Genomic DNA, 20,922 nt, shown 5'->3' on the forward strand with positions numbered 1-20,922 from the left:
CTCCTCCTCGGCCCTCTCCTCCTCGGCCCTCTCCTCCTCGGCCCTCTCCTCCTCGGCCCTCTCCTCCTCGGCCCTCTCCTCCTCGGCCCTCTCCTCCTCGGCCCTCTCCTCCTCGGCCCTCTCCTCCTCGGCCCTCTCCTCCTCGGCCCTCTCCTCCTCGGCCCTCTCCTCCTCGGCCCTCTCCTCCTCGGCCCTCTCCTCCTCGGCCCTCTCCTCCTCGGCCCTCTCCTCCTCGGCCCTCTCCTCCTCGGCCCTCTCCTTCTCGGCCCTCTCCTTCTCGGCCCTCTCCTTCTCGGCCCTCTCCTTCTCGGCCCTCTCCTTCTCGGCCCTCTCCTTCTCGGCCCTCTCCTCCTCGGCCCTCTCCTCCTCGGCCCTCTCCTCCTCGGCCCTCTCCTCCTCGGCCCTCTCCTTCTCGGCCCTCTCCTTCTCGGCCCTCTCCTTCTCGGCCCTCTCCTCCTCGGCCCTCTCCTCCTCGGCCCTCTCCTCCTCGGCCCTCTCCTCCTCGGCCCTCTCCTCCTCGGCCCTCTCCTCCTCGGCCCTCTCCTCCTCGGCCCTCTCCTCCTCGGCCCTCTCCTTCTCGGCCCTCTCCTTCTCGGCCCTCTCCTTCTCGGCCCTCTCCTCCTCGGCCCTCTCCTCCTCGGCCCTCTCCTCCTCGGCCCTCTCCTCCTCGGCCCTCTCCTCCTCGGCCCTCTCCTCCTCGGCCCTCTCCTCCTCGGCCCTCTCCTTCTCGGCCCTCTCCTTCTCGGCCCTCTCCTCCTCGGCCCTCTCCTCCTCGGCCCTCTCCTCCTCGGCCCTCTCCTTCTCGGCCCTCTCCTTCTCGGCCCTCTCCTTCTCGGCCCTCTCCTCCTCGGCCCTCTCCTCCTCGGCCCTCTCCTCCTCGGCCCTCTCCTCCTCGGCCCTCTCCTCCTCGGCCCTCTCCTTCTCGGCCCTCTCCTCCTCGGCCCTCTCCTCCTCGGCCCTCTCCTCCTCGGCCCTCTCCTCCTCGGCCCTCTCCTTCTCGGCCCTCTCCTTCTCGGCCCTCTCCTTCTCGGCCCTCTCCTCCTCGGCCCTCTCCTCCTCGGCCCTCTCCTCCTCGGCCCTCTCCTTCTCGGCCCTCTCCTCCTCGGCCCTCTCCTCCTCGGCCCTCTCCTCCTCGGCCCTCTCCTTCTCGGCCCTCTCCTCCTCGGCCCTCTCCTTCTCGGCCCTCTCCTCCTCGGCCCTCTCCTCCTCGGCCTTCTCCGCCGCCTTGTTCACGGCATCCGCCTTGTTTATAAAAGGTCTCCCGAGTCCCTTCAAACATAAAGTGCACCCATCTTGGATGCACCAATGGTATGTCTGGCATTTGGGGCACAGTAGATGGTATGTGTTGTCAACCTGGAAAAGTGTATAGTTAGTGGGAGACATCAGTCTTTCTGAAAGGATAGTTTAAAGATATCATCATATTTCTAATGAATTTGGACAAAGCTTTGATTATAAAGCATACTGACCATCACAAAGAAGCGAAGAGAGTCCAGTCCTCTTATATTATATTATAATTCTTACAGTAACTAATGTCTACATGTATCTGTAAACTAATATAGTATTCTTCTGTGGCCTGTACTTAACCCAGTGAGTATATATGTACAATGAAGGTCTTCATTCATTCATAGTAGTGAGGGGCAACATGAAGACACTTGACTTCAAAATGCCACAAGAATGAAATTTCCATCATTCACCACTACGGAGTTCTCACATTTTATCGCTTATGCAAATCAGGTCTTCATTTACATAAATGATATCTATGGACATTTCTCTCCATCTCAGCTACAATGCAGTTACAGACAGTGTAGGAAGCTGTAGCCTAACATCTGCTTGGAGTCCTTAAAAGGAACCAGGAATCAGACATCAGCTGGTACATGGTTTTAAGCAGACTTACAAATGACGACACATCACCCAATATCTGCTTAGCACAATACCTCCCAGCGCAAGCCCACAAAACGTTATGATATTGGTGGCCTGTTCCAAATGCCCATCAAGATAGGGGTGCTTTTAGAATACTACATTAACGATAAATGCCAGCATGGGGTTAAAAAATGCATCATCTCGCGCATTCTAGCAGACGATATGGCAAGTAAAGCCCCCCTCTCACTGGACTCGCGGCTCGCTGCGTTCTAAACTTGATTTGTATTACCCTTGAGTTTATAATGGGAATATCATTCAAAACGTACAAGTGGCTAGGACCAAAAAGACAACAAAACACACAAAGCGTAAAAAGATGAGTTTTTTGTCGATGAAATTCGTTGAGTGCTTTATCAATTCGATCTGCCGCAGCGACGCCGCCAGCGTGCCGCGTGTCCAGTGAGAGGGGGGCTTAACATACATTGCACCAATACAGCAACGGGATCGTGATTTGTAGCTGCGAACGTGCATGCGCACAACTCCATTTACAATACTCCTTCAGGAAGTAACCCTCCTTCCCGGAGTAATATTACACATTACACTACATACCGAAATAAGAAGTACAACTGAACGTAATAAGAGTTTAACTTACATGGCCAAGCTTCAGTGCGAAGTTGCAGCGGCGGCATTTATCCCCGAACTATAAAAAATAAAAACCACGACAATGGATTCAGAATCGTTCTTCTGGGCATATTATGCATTTATGTCAGCATATCATTCTTGTCTTAAAAACTGTAAAGCAAAGCTTTATAAGACATTGATTTATCTTTGATAGATTTGATATGTACGTGATGTAATGTACATGGAACCTAAGGTTCTAATACGTCTAAGTAATTCAGCGCACATATCGGAGGGATGCGCTCAACCAAGGATGTTCTAGAACAACATTTGACAATCTGGTGAATGAACAGAAAGTCATCAAACTAGAAAAATACAAACTTATCCATTACAACAAGCAGTAGTTTTACTTCTTCACCTATAAACATCCGTAAATCGGATGTAACGTTACATTGTATGTTTCAATACATGTAAATTTATATATTGATGGACGGACCTTAATGACTTTGTAGTGACTTTTACATACAGAGATGTCGACGTCGTTTAGAAATATCAGAGAGTTACATGCGTCATGATGACAGGTAAGAAACATGTCAGTACTTACCGGAGTGTACACGTTCCTCACCACTAGCCGATACTTATCTATGTCCAAGACTTTAGATAGGACGGCAGGCATTTTGCGAGATTTCTCGATACAAACACTTCTAAATCACCAACAATTTCGAGAGCACGAAAAAATCGTGTATATCCGATTGAAAATGCGAATCGGACTGTAACTTTATTTGTGACGCAATAGTTCCAATGTCTTCATTGTCGCGTTCTGATCGCTGATTGGCTGGAAGTTTAAAACCACCTGACGTAACTGACATGACGTAGCCACGGGATCGACTCGCCGCAAAGGATGCTGGGAAACGTATCAAAGCGCCATGGTTATGTAACAATGAAGTAATTTCGTTTAAGTTATGCGCGTGTGGTATGACATTTTTTTCACTTTACGGCAAGTCAACTTTGCGTTCTTACAGAGTGGTTAATTTGGCATCTAAACAAATTTGCAGTTCAAGTTTATACCGCTAGGATGCTTGACCAGTATTGAATTCTATACTATAATACTACTGTAATTCTTACGACAAGAAGAGTTGTATGGCATGACTTTTTATTGGGCACACTTTCCTTCCAATACAGTACATACTCTTCTGACATCTTCTACACAGCATGATGATTTATATGTAATATCAAGTCCTATTAGCTTGTGGACAGTGATTATCTTATAACAGGTGGAAAATCACACTCCTAATACAGCAAAACTCGAGCAGATAGGACATATTCCTGCAAAATGTTCCTGTTTAAAACAACCTGCATAGCAGTAGACATATAGGTAATTGCTGCTAAGCAGTAACGTGATGTGTGAACAAACCATCAGTGCTAAGCTTACTTAACCATAAACGTTCAACTAACATAGTTTACTAACGATTGCTCCCGACAACGAGAGGGGATTTGAAAATGATAAAGGTTTTTAAAAGACACATACGTTGTAAGATGTATGTCGTACTCAACTTTCAGCGACATGCTCAAGTAATCTCAAGGCAGATCTACCGAAAGCAAGACAGCGTCCATGGGTGAAACAATATTAGACTGGCCCCGGTGAGTTTTGACTTGCCACCGGTAGACCTGCTTGGAGAATACAGCTAACGGCAATCTTTAACATTCTAACATCTACGTCTGTCCTATGAATTAAATGTCAAACTCCCAAGTATATAGCCGTCGTACGACATGTGATAGGGGTACGGAGAATATATATATACAGCTAACGGCAATCTTTAACATTCTAACATCTACGTCTGTCCTATGAATTAAATGTCAAACTCCCAAGTATATAGCCGTCGTAGGACATGTGATATAGGGGTACGGAAAATATATATATACAGCTAACGGCAATCTTTAACATTCTAACATCTACGTCTGTCCTATGAATTAAATGTCAAACTCCCAAGTATATAGCCGTCGTAGGACATGTGATATAGGGGTTTATACGGCCACGGTCCCGGAAGTGGCTGAAGTTGTGGCTCCCAGTCGAGCGGAAGTTGCGAGTTCCCGTCGCAGGAGTGCCGCAAACACGCCGCGGAGCTCGCCCAGGAACCCGCGGTACGACAGGAACACCCGGAGGGCGCGCCGCTGTTTCCCGTACTCACTGCTGGGCTCGGCGGGGTCATGGTCATTGTCATGGTCGCTCTCAATGTCATGCCCCATGATATGAGCCTGTTATGATTTAAAAGTAGAATTAACGACGTTTGCCACCATGTAATTCAGAATTAGCTGGTCGTTAATACACTACTTCACGCCAATTTTGAGTTTGGGAATTATGCCATCTTGGATTATATGGATAACATCCTCTCGGGGACCCCAAAACTGATGCGAGCGTGCGTATAAATAGTTTGGCAAAAACAAAGCCTTCTACATTATGAAATCTACATGATCAGGAAGGATTAACAAAACTAAACTAAACAAACAAACAGAGTATGGTATACTGAATAAAAGATTCTTCATTTTTGTCCAATCGCATCTTCACCTCTGACTTTGGAATCAACGGCATTAGTATTCGTTTAAAAAAAAATTGCAATTTACAGCATTTTGCAGCCACTTTGTATACGATTTACAGTATGGCCTAAAACTTATCTTTTGTTGGAAACGGACGAAAATTGATGCGCGCGCGGATGTCATCCATATAATCAAAGCAACATGGCCGTGTGGCCTTATGAGTAAAAACAGACCTACCGTTTGGGACAGAAGAATCCGCAGGTAGACTGCCTTGTCGTACACCTGTTCCACTAGCTGGTACACCCTCCTGACACCCCCCTCAGAGCTGACACCCCCCTCAGACGCGACAACCCCCTCCGCAGTATCACTGTTCATCATCACCATCTCGTCCTGCTTGACGGCGCTCACCTCCCGCTCGTAGATGTAGAGTTGATAAGAGATGCGGTCCAGAATCTCAGAGTCCTGTCAGCACAAGTACAGGTTATCAGGTACACTTAAGAGATGTCATGAAATGATCTAGCCTGTTTTTTGTTTGTTTTTGTTTGTATTGCATACACCGCCGGTAAACCGCCTCATGGCGTAACACATGAGGTTTGTACTGACCAGTACAAGCTTCATATCCGGACATATTTATTTGATCCACTCACAACAGGAAGGACACCTACTCTTTTTTATATGCGTGGTGTGACTTGCGTACTCGGGGTGTGGCTTTTCTCAAATATTTTTTCGATGGACGTCCCTAACCGAAGGTAGGTACTCATTTCCACCTGAGTGAAATGGGGAAAAAAGACTGACCTCCAATCTCCCACTGTTCACATCACCAGCCGTGACGGTACCGTTTGTCCAGGCCGGCTGCTCGAAGTCCGGGTCATAATTCGAGTCTCCGAAGTGAACTTCGCGCTGAGGGTATCAAAAAGGGTACTGTTATATTAAAGTAATGAAAGCAAGAAGTACTTGTCTCCACAACCTTCAGCTCGTGTCCACTTGGTTCCTCGACTGGGGACTTCAGTTACATCCAGATAAATGCAAGGTCCTCTGCATCAAGTCCCCTCGCAGCAGAGTACAGCTCCCTCCTATCTATATTGCAGGACAGATAGTTGAAGAAGTGCCCTTCTATACCCACCTAGGTGCCACCATCCACCAGACCTTACGCTGGACCGAACACGTCCAGACCACATCCAATAAGGCCAGGAGAACCCTGGGATTTCTGTGGAAACTCCGCGACAAGCTATCCCGGGAGGCTCTTGAGGTGGCGTATAACACAATGGTTAGACCCAAACTCGAATATGCCTCGGTACTGTTTGGGGACCTACCTTGTTCTGCAAGCAAGATACTGGAGAGAGTTCAGTATCAAGCAGGTTGCCTTATCACTGGAGCCTCGAGACGTACACCCTCCAGCATTGTCTTGCAGGAGCTCGAATGGGACAGTCTATCTACCAGACGACACTTTCACTCATTGATTCTTATGTACAAGCTGGTGAAAGGTCTAGTCCCAACCCACCTACAACCGCTGACACCTGTCACACGAGGGGAACGAACACATGTAACTCTGGGCACCTCCACTTGCCTCGCTGCAGGACCAAGATCTACAAGTCAAGCTTTATTCCTCACGCATCCAGACTCTGGAACCAGTTGCCTCAGGTAGTGAAGGAAGCGCCCAGTCTGAGCACTTTTAAGAACATGTGCAAGGCCCACCTTCTAACTCAGCAGAGGCACCAGGCACGAAGAAGGAACGGCCCCACACTTGATAACATCCTGGCGGCCAGACGCCGCATGGACCAGTGTTTGTAGCAATACGAAGTGATATTTAGGTATATCTATATTTATTACGCTGCTTTTTAGATTGCATTTACTACTGTTTATTTATTTGTAGTCTATGTGCTTTGTATTGTCTTGTGTGTGGGCCACGACACCAGCAACAGCTGCCTGTGGCCCACGTGTATTGTATCGTTTACAATTTCAATAAATCACAAAAATCACAAATCACAAAACATATAGCAAACAAAGATAAACCAACAATATATGACTTACATAATGATCAATTCCGTATTACTTTTCGCACATAACTCTTTACGTATTAATATGTATCAAAATGTCATGAGATCAAATATGGCTGACAGTGTCCCCTACCATGGCACGGATGGCCTCCCCTGTCAGCGCTATGGTCCAGTTGGTACCGAGGATGTCGTCTGTCAGGGCCTGGACCAGTGTCGTCTGGAAGCCGGGGTCTGGAACGCGTGCGGCGGGGGTAACGGCGGGAGGGTCCGGCAGTGATGTGACGGTGGTGGCTGCGGTAGATTCTGGAAGGTCCGGCAGGCTTACGACGGTAGTAGCGGCGGTAGGGTCGGGCAGGTCCGGCAATGGTGTGACGGAGGTAGCGGTGGTAGAGCCAGGCAGGTCCGGCAATGGTGTGACGGAGGTAGCGGTGGTAGAGCCAGGCAGGTCCGGCAATGGTGTGACGGAGGTAGCGGTGGTAGAGCCATGCAGGTCCGGCAATGGTGTGACGGAGGTAGCGGTGGTAGAGCCAGGCAGGTCCGGCAATGTTGTGACGGAGGTAGCGGTGGTAGGGTCGGGCAGGTCCGGCAATGGTGTGACGATGGTAGCGGTGGTAGAGCCAGGCAGGTCCGGGAGGCCTGTGATGGGGGTAGGGTCTGGCAGGTCCGGCAGGCGTGTGATGGGGTTGGCGGTACCAAGGTCGGACAGGTCCGACAGGCTTGCGACCGGGGTGGCGGCAGTAGTGTCTGGCATGTCCGGCAAGTGTATGACGGAGGTAGCGGTGTCAAGATCGGACAGGTAAGGCAGGCCTGTGAAAAGGGCGGTGGTTGGTTCGGGCACGTTCGGCAATAGTGTGACGGGGATAGGGTCGGACAGGTCCGCCAATGGTGCGACGGTGGTAGCGGCAGTAGAGGCAGGCAGGTCCGGCAGACGTGTGACGGTGGTAGCGGCAGTAGAGGCAGGCAGGTCCGGCAGACGTGTGATGGGGTTACCGGCGGCAAGGTGCGACAGTGTCCATGTACCGCACATCAGTACGATCATGCACAGGTTAATAATGGTCTCCATTTCTCAGCGCTAGGAAATGCCGAAAGACTCGAGTTGAATCGGGCGGTGTGGAATGAATCTTACCTCATTTTTCTCCATTTTTATACAATCATTCCACCCACATCATGAGTTTTTGGAAACAACTTTGTCGATGTCGAAAGTACAACGTTTGGAGGGTATTCACCGAGCTAACAACACTTCTAGGAATTAGGAATGGCAACACAAGAAATGAGATAACATTTGATCACAAATATGTATAAATCAGTTGATTTCAACCTCCCTAAATTTAGAATTACTCACCATACGGATATAATTGAGGACCTTCTTGAGTTTCGGAGAAGACATCGTCGAGAAATATAGAAATATCAGCTCCCCATTGTCTGTTGGGGAAACTCAAGAAGATGGACTTCAAAGTACCCGGCAGAAGTGACCCTCTCGTCAAGTAGGCGTTCGAGAGGCCGATATCGATTATTTGGTTTATCGTTAGTTTCGGTACGCAAACTGATTGTTCATGTATTTTAATTCGTAGTGATCATGATGTGTTGTCTCTTCCAATACTGGGACTAACTGACACATACATTTGTTTACTCCCAAAGAAGGAAACAAAACTAACAGTCCGTAAAAAGTCTTCCTTGTTCTTAGAAAGAACGAACCCCACCTTGAGGTGACGTATTTTCCACTCTAGGCCAATACATGTACAGACTGACTCTTACATAGGACGCAACTTACTTTACCTAAATCCACAGGGTAAGATATACCCGGGATTTTTAAAAAAGGGGTATTAAGGGATATATGCATACTAAATGCAACATCAGTTATGCCGCTAGAAATGAGCACTTGGCAGACTACTACTGTAGTAACATATTCAGAACACTAAAAAGCTTCAATAGCCCTACATGCAACGTCAAAAAAACCTAGCTTTCCATCCCAGAATGGAACAGACTGACCTCGTCAAAGGAGGATTTGAACTACGGTGTTCGTTCGCCGGAACCGTAGCCGTGCGGAACTTAACGGCCGGTTTGTCGTGATTTTTACTTCACCTTTTAAACAAATTGGAGCAGTAAGTACTTAATGCAGGCATATCTAATTCTAGCTAGATTCCTGATGTCCAATTCCTTTTCAAGCTCAAACACTTCAACATCGTTAACATTGCAGTTGAGCTCAAGTGGCAACTTCATTTCACAGCACTACTTCCTGCATTGCACACTTCATTGAAACCAACAAACAATGGACGAAACTGTAATTTCTGTGTTTACACCATGTAAGTCAACAACATGGTCATTCATTTGTCAATGAGTAACTCGGTAGTGGTTAGGGTCAGTAGATAAGATAACCCTGCAGCAACCGATCGAGAGATCAAATGTCACTGGTCCCTGGATCAATTTGATTGATAAATACGAGGAAGAGAAAACTAATTTGTAGCCCCTAATGTTTTCTCACTTCAGGCCGATTAGACAAAGATTTAAATTTTGCTCAGGTACTTCTACGTTAGTGGCTAACGCTGTTGCAAGACTTATTTCGGCATGTGTCCACCAAATAGAAACTAATAAACAACAGGCCACATATCACTTCCTATTTTTCATTATATATGCTAGGTCTTCATCATAAAGTATTCCTATTTCTGCAGCGCGCAATCATCGAGTCATTTCTGGTCTTGTCCGGTCTGACTGAAATTTTGAGAAATCCCCTCTATTTGAAGTGACACATTTAAAACATTTAACTTAACTGGTGAATTTGGTACGTGAGTCATCCAAACCACTTAATTTAGTTTATCATTTTCATTATCTCTTATACATGTTTAATCGAATGACCTAAAATAACTTCTATCGCTGTTTTTCAATACCATCTCCATGAGCTAACCTTCTCAAACTCGGTCTATCATTCCTGTTTAGCTTGTCGACAGACACATGCGGCATTGACTTCAGCAGATTCTTACCGAGTCACGTAATACCAGCTACCTCTTGCAACTAGGATAGGCAGCACACTAGCGTCAGCATCTTTAAAGCTACCATTAGGCCTCACTGATTAAATCTTATGGATGGCATCCTCTGGAGACCCCAAAATTAATACAAGAAGACAAAAAATGATCCAGTAAAAAACGCAGAAAGAATTAAAAAAACTGCAGGAATACAAAGCTAGGAGCAACGATTAAACCACATAACACGTTAAACTTATAGCAACAAGTCTTTCTTTGTGTACAAAATGAGGTAAGCTTATAAGTTGGAGATGAGCGAAGAAGGAAGGTTGTCTTGTACTTCACCCTTCTTCCTCCTTCTCAGCAATGATATCCCTACAGAAAAAACATAAAATCCAGGAGCAGTTTTACATCACTCCATCATGACTAGGGAAATAGGGTGTTGGCGCTCTATTATATATATCAAATATCACTATTATTGCTATCTTTAAAATTTGAAATTAATTATTAACTTGAATGCAGTGCCACATAGTCCCAGTGTTTACAAATAAAATAATTCAGACACATAAAATTTATTGTAGAAATCTACAAATGTGTGCATTAACGCAAAAACATGGCTACCTACAGCTATTGCGTGACGAACACGAACTAAATTGTTTTTCTCATATGGTGCATCTATAAAGTAATGCAATAAAGCTAATAGTTTTCAAAACATGATCAAATAAAGTAGAATGTCTTTTAAGGTTGTTTTCGACACGTCTAGACTCTCTTTCAGTATGAAGCAAATAAACAAAGACAACGCTTACGTGTCTATATATGATTTGTCTCGCCTGGAAAACGTGCAATGTTTGTCACCCACTCAATATGATTTTCTTTCATCCTTGGTTTCTAATTTCTATAGGTAAGCGTATATTTCACATTGTTTTCCGGACCCCGTCTGGTGTAGGGCGTGTATTTTTTGCTGTGCAGAAACCTGCCAAGTCGCACCATGCCGGGAGGGCAACAGCAGTCCCAAACTGGTGATACAGGTAAACATGTTTGTGAAAATATCTTTTCTCTATTACTGGACATTTCAGAGGACAAGGGGCTTGTTTTTTTTTAGAAAATATGTAAGATTTATATATAATTTAGAATTACCTAGAACCTGGCTTGGTGTAGGGAATGTTTCCTTCTTATATTTTCCAAGTAGCATCGGGCCGGATCATGACGCTTAGAAGATGCATTTTTATGACGATGCATATGTTTTGTATTACCCTGTGGGTGCACAAGTGGTATGATAAGTGATCCCACTGCCTCGCCAAACGGATCAAGTGCGAACCCCACTTGGGGCATAGTGCAATGAGGGGTTGCATCCGCCATTTCGGATGGTGAAGTAAAGCCCTGGGGGAGCATCAGGCGTAAATATAGCCCTCAGTCGCCAAGCTACTGCACGTAAAATAACACGACACACCTGTCGAGAAGAGTGGGTGTGCTTGGTTGAAAACTTGACCAGGTTCGATCGAACCCAGCGTGGCTGCTCAAGACGAAACGTACCTTAAAAACGTGCCGTAAAAAGAATATCGTTATATGATGTAATTTCGGGTAACGACGATGATTAAGGACTGTTTTCTTCTCAAAAGTATGTTTTCCACGAACCCCGGTGCTAATATCCGAACGAATCGCTACTTTTACTGTGACTCCACCATCAGTCATAATTGGATTACCCCAAAAAACCTCGAGTTTGAATAATTGATTTTTTACGGTACGATGTACAATAACAGGAGAAAGGTGGCAATTTGGCGCAAACGGTGTGTGTGTGTGTGTGTGTGTGTGTGTGTGTGTGTGTGTGTGTGTGTGTGTGTGTGTGTGTGCGTGCGTGTGTGTGTGTATTTTGGTTTCATAAAATCTTTGAGAGACTGTTGTTCTCCAACATGCATACCTCCGGTGCCATTCTAATTCTGTAATTTTCCTCCAGGCACCACACCCATGCAGCAGCCGCAGACTGATTGGCGGTCAATTGCGCACGCCGCCGCGACCATACCCAACGCTTTGTACGTCTCCAGAGCAGGTAAAACTTTGTAATCCTAAGGTTTTTGATTTCTGTTCATGTCTTTTCACTGTCTTGTTTGGTCTGGTCACGTTCGTCGTACGATTGTCGCACGATCACAAACTGAGGGTATTCTTGAGATAGTCGTGCAACGTACAAAATCTAGCTATCTTCTTACGGAAAAGGCTGTCATAGATCCTTGTCGGTGGTTTCCTGCTTGGAAATTCTACGACATCAAAATTGACATCAACATAACTCGAAACGTTGTGGATAGACGGTTTTATGTTTTGTGACGTGTGTAGGTGTTGTCATGGAGATATCAGGTTTGATGATTGCCTCCTAGCGAGCTCTTGTGGTACTTCAACAGAACTTATCGTTTTGATATCTCAATCTCTGGACATGTCATACCAGTAGTCAAGGTTTAGGGGTGATATATATTACTCATGGGTTTCGTGAAGAAGTAGGGTAGGTCCGGGCCTCATATACTTGCAGCTTTTAAAATGCAGCGGGCCTTTTTAGTGACGCCTCAGGGGCAGATCTAGTGGTATTTTACAGTACATGTGTTATGATTGCTCTGAAGATGTATGTTTATTTTTTAAATGCACCGATGCATCCTAGGGAATTGGTTTTACATCTATCAATGGATCAATGTGGTAAATTCTTGTCGGTAGGTTTCAGGGTACTTATTTAATCATGAGCCCAAAAGTGGCTTTTGGTGATAGAACATTTGATATGTCATGTTCTGGATATACGCATGCACATGGTATGATTTTTTGGTGGTAGTCAGGTCTAGGTGTTGGAATGTAGTCTAGGTTTGTGTCTCCTAGTAACTTTTATAGGGAACTGCAGATGGCGTTTTGTTGGAGATGTTGAAACGGGATAAGTCAAGAAAGGATTATTACTGATATAATCGAAAATCATATCAGTATTGATCCTTTCTTGATTTATCCCATCATACATACATACATACATACATACATGCATACATACATAAATACATACACGCACATACACACACACACACACACTCACACACACACACACACACAATTGGTACCGAAAACATACCCTTCATGGCGAAGGTAATAACATTTCAATACTGCACTTGAACTCAACCGATTGCCATTGTGCCGAACTTTGTAGTTGCACATGTACAATCATACTGATAGTGCGGCCACTGAGCAGACTGTGCACATGCAGTCATTAACAAACTAGTTTCTACCACCATCTCTTTCTCATCATTATTTACCGGTCGTGTCGCTAGCTCTTTAAAAAGCAATTCTTGTTTTGATAGCTGTTTTATTTCTTCAAATAGACCGCACGTATCCGGGTGGAGCAAGTGGTCGCCGTGCTTTATGTACCTTCATCCGCTCCCACCGCAGCTGCATGACTGCCGGCATTGCCGTGCTGCTAAGTCTGGTCGGCGTGGGACTCGCCCCTCTGACGTTCATCAATAGAGAGGTAAACACTCTTGTACCACAAGTCTTTTTTAAACAATTTTCACACCTGACTTGCAAAGACCGTTGTCAAGTCAAATTATGTTGTGTTTTTGTGAGGCTATCAAGACGGAACTTAATTTCTGCTGTTTTTCTATCATCATATCGTTTGGTATTCTAATGTCCGTATATGCGTTTATAGGAAATATCCCAACTGTCCACTACTGTTTCCGCCTTGATGCACGACCATGACGACATGCGCCAACTATCCACCACTGTTGACGTCTTGAAGCGCGACCAAGACGACATATCCACAACTGTTGATGCCTTGAAACGCAACCAAGACGGCATGTCTACCACTGTTGACGCCTTGAAGTGCGACCAAGACGACATGCGCCAACTGTTCACCACTCTTGACGCCTTGAAGCGCGACCAAGGCAACATGTCCACCACCGTTGATGCCTTGAAGGGCGACCAAGACGACATGCGCCAAGTGTCCACCACTGTTGACGCCTTGAAGCACGACCAAGACGGCATGTCCACCACTCTTGACGCCTTGAAGCGCGACCAAGACGACATGCGCCAACTGTCTATCACTGTTGACGCCTTGAAGCGCGACCAAGACGGCATGTCCACCGCTGTTGACGCCTTGAAGCGCGACCAAGACGACATGCGCCAACTGTCTATCACTGTTGACGCCTTGAAGCGCGACCAAGACGGCATGTCCACCGCTGTTGACGCCTTGAAGCGCGACCAAGACGACATGCGTCAACTGTCTATCACTGTTGACGCCTTGAAGCGCGACCAAGACGGCATGTCCACCGCTGTTGACGCCTTGAAGCGCGACCAAGACGACATGCGCCAACTGTCTATCACTGTTGACGCCTTGAAGCGCGACCAAGACGGCATGTCCACCGCTGTTGACGCCTTGAAGCGCGACCAAGACGACATGCGCCAACTGTCTATCACTGTTGACGCCTTGAAGCGCGACCAAGACGGCATGTCCACCGCTGTTGACGCCTTGAAGCGCGACCAAGACGACATGCGCCAACTGTCTATCACTGTTGACGCCTTGAAGCGCGAGCTGGACAAGGAAAGAACCCGAACCTCCAGCTTGGAGCAGCGTCTTCGCGAGGTGAATAAGACGCCAGGTAAGTTGGGTTTCACTTCTTATGTGTACTACTTGTAATATATAAAGGTGGATTTCAGTTGTTAATTGCACTATATGTGATGGTATATAAAAATTGATACGGCTCTTGGTGGCAAATTTGCAGATCTTGGCACATTGGCGCACCAAATCCGAGTTTAAAAAAAAATGTTTTAACAGATTAGCCGAAAAGATTCGGTGGGCGTCACTCTGCCGTCATGTAAGAACATTGTGTAAAGTGCCTTTAAGCCACACTGACGGCACATGGTTTGTTGAGGAACACCAGTAGTATATAAAAACAGGAAAATTTGTAGTACTATCATTATTCCATTTCATGATATTAGTTACCTCATCGATGATTCATATGCTTGCAGGATCATATTCTAATGTTACTATAATTTCTCTCATCAATAATGTACTTAAATGTGTACGTACACATTGTGGCGTCGTGTGGCGTAAGGGATAGAACATCCGACTGTCAAACAAGGGGAGCCGAGTTCGAACCCGGGCTGCCCCAGACATGTCTGGACATGCGCGCCGACGTTGTGCCTTGGGAAAGGCACTTTACACGACTTTAATCACTTCACCCAGGTGTAAAAATGGGTATCTAACTTCGGTTGGGGAGGTAAAAGGCGGTGGAAGGAGAGGGATGGGCTCCGCCTTCCAATACCGTGCCCTAGACACAGTGTTTAACGACCCACTACCCCTACAGCCCCAAAAAGGCTACGGTACCTTTACCTTTACCTACACATGGTGTCATGTTTTATTAACATAGTGTTTTACTGCCTCATATCAGTCATGAGTTATGCTGGTATCCAATAAATCTACACAACCTAATGGGGAGATATGGTCTTTTGATAAAGCAAATCTAATGATTTGTCAGTGATGGAATTCTCCAACGTTTTCAATGTCACCGATTTCTGTCCTTGTGTCTTTAGTTGATACAAAACTTGTTTTTCAGTTTATTGTCCTATAGGTTACACAATGCGGAATGGAATCTGCTACAAGGCATTCAACGCATGGAAGACCTTCCACGAAGCGACCGCGATCTGTCGTGAAGACGGCGGCACCCTCGCCATGCCCCGGGACGCTGAGACCAACACCCTCCTGATCTCCTTGTATAAATCCGTGAAAAACCATGATGCATATGCCTTCTGGTTCGGCCTGCATGATCAGCGTGAAGAGGGGAAGTTTGAGTGGATGGATGGTTCTGCCTTTCAGGGGACGTACAGCTCCTGGGCTCCGGGAGAGCCGAACAACTCTGAGGATGGCGACTGGGTTCTGGGAGAACCGGACAACTCTGGGGATTGCGTTCGTTACGTCAAACACCATGCCTGGAAAGACAAGTGGTTCGACACATCATGCGACAGGCCGAGTCTCTTCATATGCCAGACTGTTCCAGGTAATTCTTATAACCGTACCGTTTCCTGAAACCCTTCCACCCAGTAAACATGCAGGCTCAAACATGGCAAAGCTATAAAGTAGTCATCAGATTAATCATGTTAGACCATCACTATATTTCTATTGTTATAAACACATCGTCTCTTCATATCCCAGGCTGTTCCATGTACTGATTGTAACCCCACCATTTCCTGAAACCCTTCCATCTGGTAAAGGTACAGCTTAACGTAGCGATGAGGCTAAGCATGTTAGGCCATCGTTATATTGTTACATTGCATATACATTATGAACACACCATTCCACATCTCATCCCTGTTAATTCTGCTCATTTTTCCAGGACGTCCATAGGCGATATGTAACTCTCACCACCGCTGTACAACGGCTATCCGTTAAAACGTAAAGCTGTAAGGAGACTTAATGTTAGTTTGTTTGAAATGACGTATTTACAAGTTACAAAATCCTAAACTATTTGTTTCTATCTTTGTGTCTTAATGGTCTTTGAGTCATTCAGGTGCTGTTTTCAGTTTTTTTAATGTACACCAGTTTTCTAATTATATACCAGTTTTCTGATTGTATACCAGATTTCAGATTGTATAGCAGTTTTCAGATTGTATAGCAGTTTCAGATTGTATAAGAGGTTTCTAATTGTATACCAGTTTTCAGATTGTCTAGCAGTTTTCAAATTGTATAGTAGTTTTCAAACTGTATAGCAGTTTTCAGATTGTATACTGGCTTTCTGATTGCATGCCAGCTTTATTTTATCGTATACCATTTTTCTCATTGCATACCAGTTTTCTATTGTTAAGGAGTTTTCTGATTGTCTACTAGTTTTTTGTTTGTATACCAATGTGAATATTTTGACTATACCAATTTTCTGATTGTATACCAGTTTTCGAATTATATCCCAGTTCTTACATTGTATACCTCTTTGTACAGTATTTGAAAAAAAAATATGTACCAGTTTTGTGATTGAAAATCCCTTTGGATTAAATACAAGTCTTTTTTTTATTGTATGCCAATTTTTGATTGTATACCAGTTTTCCTACTGTATACCAGTTTCTGATTGTATACAATTTCTTATTGTACACCATGTACCAGTAAACTTGTAAACTCCAGTTTTACCTTTGTATAATATTTTCTGAAAATTATGAGCCAGTTTTAGATTGTATACCATTTTTTAAAAATTATATGCCAGTTTTATCTTTGCACAGCATTAAAAAAACATATATACCAGCTCTACAGCCACATTGAATGGTTTGAACATCCACGGACATCACATTACAAACATAGCTTGACGTGGACCATGTAGTTGCCTTCCTTTTGCCAGACGCAGTCAATAAACGACTTATTAGTTTGTGGAGGACGACAAGAAATTTGGCGGCAGTTTGTAAGAGCAACAACCCTGATATAGGTCATCTAAAAAGTCTTTTTAAAAAATGAGGACCTTGCGCATGAAGCTCGTATTGGAACTTTATTGCTAGGCCTACGGGAAACTTAGTCAATAGTTCAAGACGTTACTTATAATTTGTATTGCCCAAAAATTAACTAAAAGACTTTATGCTAAACGATTAAGTAGACGCCTGTTATATGTTTTTGTCAGAAGTGGCCCCGTGACACCACTTACAACAATCTTTATTAACACAACCGAAGTACAGCGACATTCGTTATAGGTCTACAACTACACATGCAAACAAACAACTGGATACAAAAGAGTTAACGTTATATAACGATGTTGAGTGGTCTTTCATTCGTATGTAAAAATATGAATTCATCAACGAACGAAAAAAACGACCGAAGGCCAGCAATTTACTTTTCGGAAATTGAATTCTGCTGTAGACAATCTGGCGGTCCGGGTGGTCAATTATTTTCCTGGTAAAATCCGAGGCTACTCATTCTGTTGTCCAAAGCTGTGAAGGGAGGCAGCATCTTACTCCAGCTCGGCTTCTTCTTAAGGTAAGCTACTTCTTGGGGATGTCACTGTAGCCTAACTGCTGGTAGCAGCCTCATAGTTGAGCTCCTGGTTCCAATTAAGTGCTAACGGGGAGACCCGCCCCGGTTCGAATATCGGAATTAGGGCATCTCGGTTGGGACTGCACCCGTCATTTGGAAGGGACGTAAAATGTGGGTCCCGTGTTCGGGGAGATGCCTCAAGGCTCAACCACGTTAAAGGGTAGGGCTAGTATCCCCTCCCTGTAAAAATATACCCAGCTACTGAAACAGCCAGGAAACGTGCTGCCCTCGGTACTGGTGTACCACTGGACGCTACAAGGGTCTGAGCGAACGAACCTGAGTCCATGTGCAACAACATTTGGTGACCATAAGAGAGAGAAAGTGAGAAATGCTGGACAAGGAAAAACGTTAACCGATACAGCAAACGGATGAAAATGCAGGAGAATTAGAAAAGTAACTTTTGGCGCGGACTTTCTACTGCAGGAGAATCGTTCTATAGTAGAAACTTTGTACTAGTATACCTTTTTGCTTGAATAAGGAAGTGCTTACAGTGCTTTTATCGCAATCTCCATATTTCGTGCTATAGAACACGAAACATTGTTCAGAATTGTTCTCTTTGATTGAGAGGTCAGTAAAACAGTTGCGATTGTGAGTCTGCATATGTTATTCTGCGCTTTTTAGATCACAATTCAAAACAACACATTTTTGTACGTGTGTGCGTTTTATGAATTATGTATTGGTGTCAGGGCCTTCGAATGGATGGCTATATGGTACAGACATTATTACACAACGTCCATTTGCGCAAGTGCCCAGGGACTCAGGTAGAGGTACGTACCAGCCAATTAACCACTCATTTCGTAACTGCGCTATCACAGGGAGCGTCACCACAGGCACAGCGGCGTACGTCTGACTCTGGTGAAGGTTGTGTTGTAAGGTACAAGTAAGTGCTTGGTTTTCTTGTTCTCTAAAGAAATCTTCCTTATACATCTCTCTTACTAAAAGCCCAGATGTACTAGTATGTGTTAAACTGTATGAAGTATGTTATTCACTTATAAGGACGCGCTCGGGGTGCCTTAGGTTGTGATATATCGAGAAAAAATAAAGAGCAGGCAGTATGGATCAGCGAACTTGAGTCCAGAAGTATAAGTAGAAATGTGTGAACCATGATGAGGCCTTATAAAGTCAACACGCAGTCATATTTCACAACGAAATTAAATTCTGTATAAGAAGCTTTGATTTAGAAAAGACATGCAAAGTTTGTAAATAGAAAGGCAAAGATAAACATGCGATACGTTTTTGTCTTGTCAGATCAATACAGTCAGTACAATGATATTTTATGATGTGGCAGAGGAGTTTTGGGGTGTTATAGAAATACCTTTTTTTTTAAATCAAGTTGTTTGTGCCTTTGCTTTATTTCTCAAGATAGCACAATACTTCGATGATGTTTGTGGACATTAATTATTTATTTTTCAGCGGTTCAACGCGAGTGTGCTAAAGAAGAATCGTTCTGTGTGGTATAGCGCTAGCAGTGGCCATAGAGTCGTAGTGAACACTGCAATCACTTTCAATTCAACTAGAGGATAGAAACAGCAATCTTAGCTCACTTGTATGTTCATTGACTGAATACAATTAATATTAGCCCACTGTAAAGAGAGTAGAGATATTTGTTTTTATAGTCTAGATATTTGCTCAAGCGAAGTACAGAAATTGCACACTGACTTTACCATTCGAAGTGAGAATAGTGGCAAAAAGTGTTGATCTTATTAGCAGAATTAGAATTAATAGGTACTAAAATACATACCTAGATTATTCACCTACATTCCACAATTGATCCTTAACTCCGCGAAATCGTTTGTCCAGACTGTCAATCATCCCAACATGGCTTACCAAAACAACCAAATTCGACTTCTGAAATCGCCTCGATTGTTCGTAGCATTGGTTTTGATTCTTGTCCCTGTAAACATAGCAGATAATTTGAAGACACTGGACATGCATGTTCTCTCAGAACTACAACTCCTAGAGTGTGACATCACAGGTTTTCATGGTCTCATCACGATATCGTGTGACGGCAAAGGGTTGACGAGCGTACCTGAACGATTGGCGCCAAAATCACTCTTCGAATTGGCGCTTCCCAATAACGCGCTAACAACCTTCCCATGCATGGCCTTGCCATATCTGAACAGACTGAAGCTTAGAAATAACAAAATCGCCTATTTTCCGTGGAAATGTCTCAAGAACATCCCGAGTTTGGTGCATCTAGACTTGTCGCATAATCAAATTTTCTGTGTCAGCCTCCTTTCCGTGAAGTCCTACATGCTGCATTTGCAAATGATTGACATCTCTCACAACAACCTGACGACTTTGTCTCTGTGTGACATTGGCTTTGATCAATCAAATACCGTATCATACGACGCCATAATAGGGGGGAATCCTTTCCACTGTGACTGTAAAATAGCTTGGATCATTGACATCGCAATAACGACTGAAATGTGTCGATATGACAGTTCAGAAGCTTGTGAAGACTACTACAAGAGACTTTCTCTGGCAGTGGCGATGTCTAAAAACCAGTCTCTATTCAAGTGCAGTTCACCTCCCGACCTACAGGGGGCAGAGCTGCATAAACTAGATGTTTCCAAGTGCTTGTCTTGGAATGAGACAGGCCGAAATGAATCCTATGAAAAACAGAATACTTGTTCTCTAGATCGCTCCTGTCCAAATAAAAGTCCAGATCCTCTTTTCTCGGACGTCCTCACTTCGTCCTTGTTGCCACCAACAACTATTTCTAGTTGGGAAACGCTTTCGACAATAGTGACATATGCTGAAATACATACTGGTAGTATGCCCCCAAAGGTGACAGATACTTACAGTACCAAGGTCTTCCGCCAGGTGGCGTCTTCGACAGCAAAGTTTGAACCAACCGAGGAGGTTGAAAAGATATCTCTTGAACAAACTTCAGAGAAATTGTACAGTGAGCACTCTGAGAAAGTGCAGGAGGTTG

The 20,922-nt window shown here is 44.7% G+C and overlaps 2 protein-coding genes across 2 annotated transcripts; one reads left to right on the forward strand and one right to left on the reverse strand.

The window, feature by feature from the left end:
• Positions 1-7,113: 7,113 nt before the first annotated feature.
• Positions 7,114-8,070, reverse strand: LOC136423387 (uncharacterized). Its single transcript, XM_066411530.1, has one exon. It carries the CDS (start codon positions 8,068-8,070, stop codon positions 7,114-7,116), a length of 957 nt encoding a protein of 318 aa, XP_066267627.1.
• A 2,882-nt stretch (positions 8,071-10,952) lies between these two features.
• Positions 10,953-16,322, forward strand: LOC136423388 (C-type lectin domain family 4 member F-like). Its single transcript, XM_066411531.1, has 6 exons — positions 10,953-10,992; positions 11,919-12,011; positions 13,306-13,451; positions 13,629-14,577; positions 15,550-15,975; positions 16,312-16,322. Exons 1-6 carry the CDS (start codon positions 10,953-10,955, stop codon positions 16,320-16,322), a joined length of 1,665 nt encoding a protein of 554 aa, XP_066267628.1.
• Positions 16,323-20,922: the final 4,600 nt, after the last annotated feature.

The sequence above is a fragment of the Branchiostoma lanceolatum genome, chromosome 17, assembly GCF_035083965.1.
Source record: "Branchiostoma lanceolatum isolate klBraLanc5 chromosome 17, klBraLanc5.hap2, whole genome shotgun sequence".
In the NCBI taxonomy this organism is placed as follows: Eukaryota; Metazoa; Chordata; class Leptocardii; order Amphioxiformes; family Branchiostomatidae; genus Branchiostoma; species Branchiostoma lanceolatum.

Coding starts and splice junctions, on each gene's coding strand:
- LOC136423388 (XM_066411531.1), top strand. CDS start 10,953: ATGCCGGGAGGGCAACAGCAGTCCCAAACTGGTGATACAG. Junction 10,993..11,918: donor GTCCCAAACTGGTGATACAG/GTAAACATGTTT, acceptor ATTTTCCTCCAG/GCACCACACCCATGCAGCAG. Junction 13,452..13,628: donor TGACGTTCATCAATAGAGAG/GTAAACACTCTT, acceptor ATGCGTTTATAG/GAAATATCCCAACTGTCCAC.
- LOC136423387 (XM_066411530.1), bottom strand. CDS start 8,070: ATGGAGACCATTATTAACCTGTGCATGATCGTACTGATGTGCGGTACA.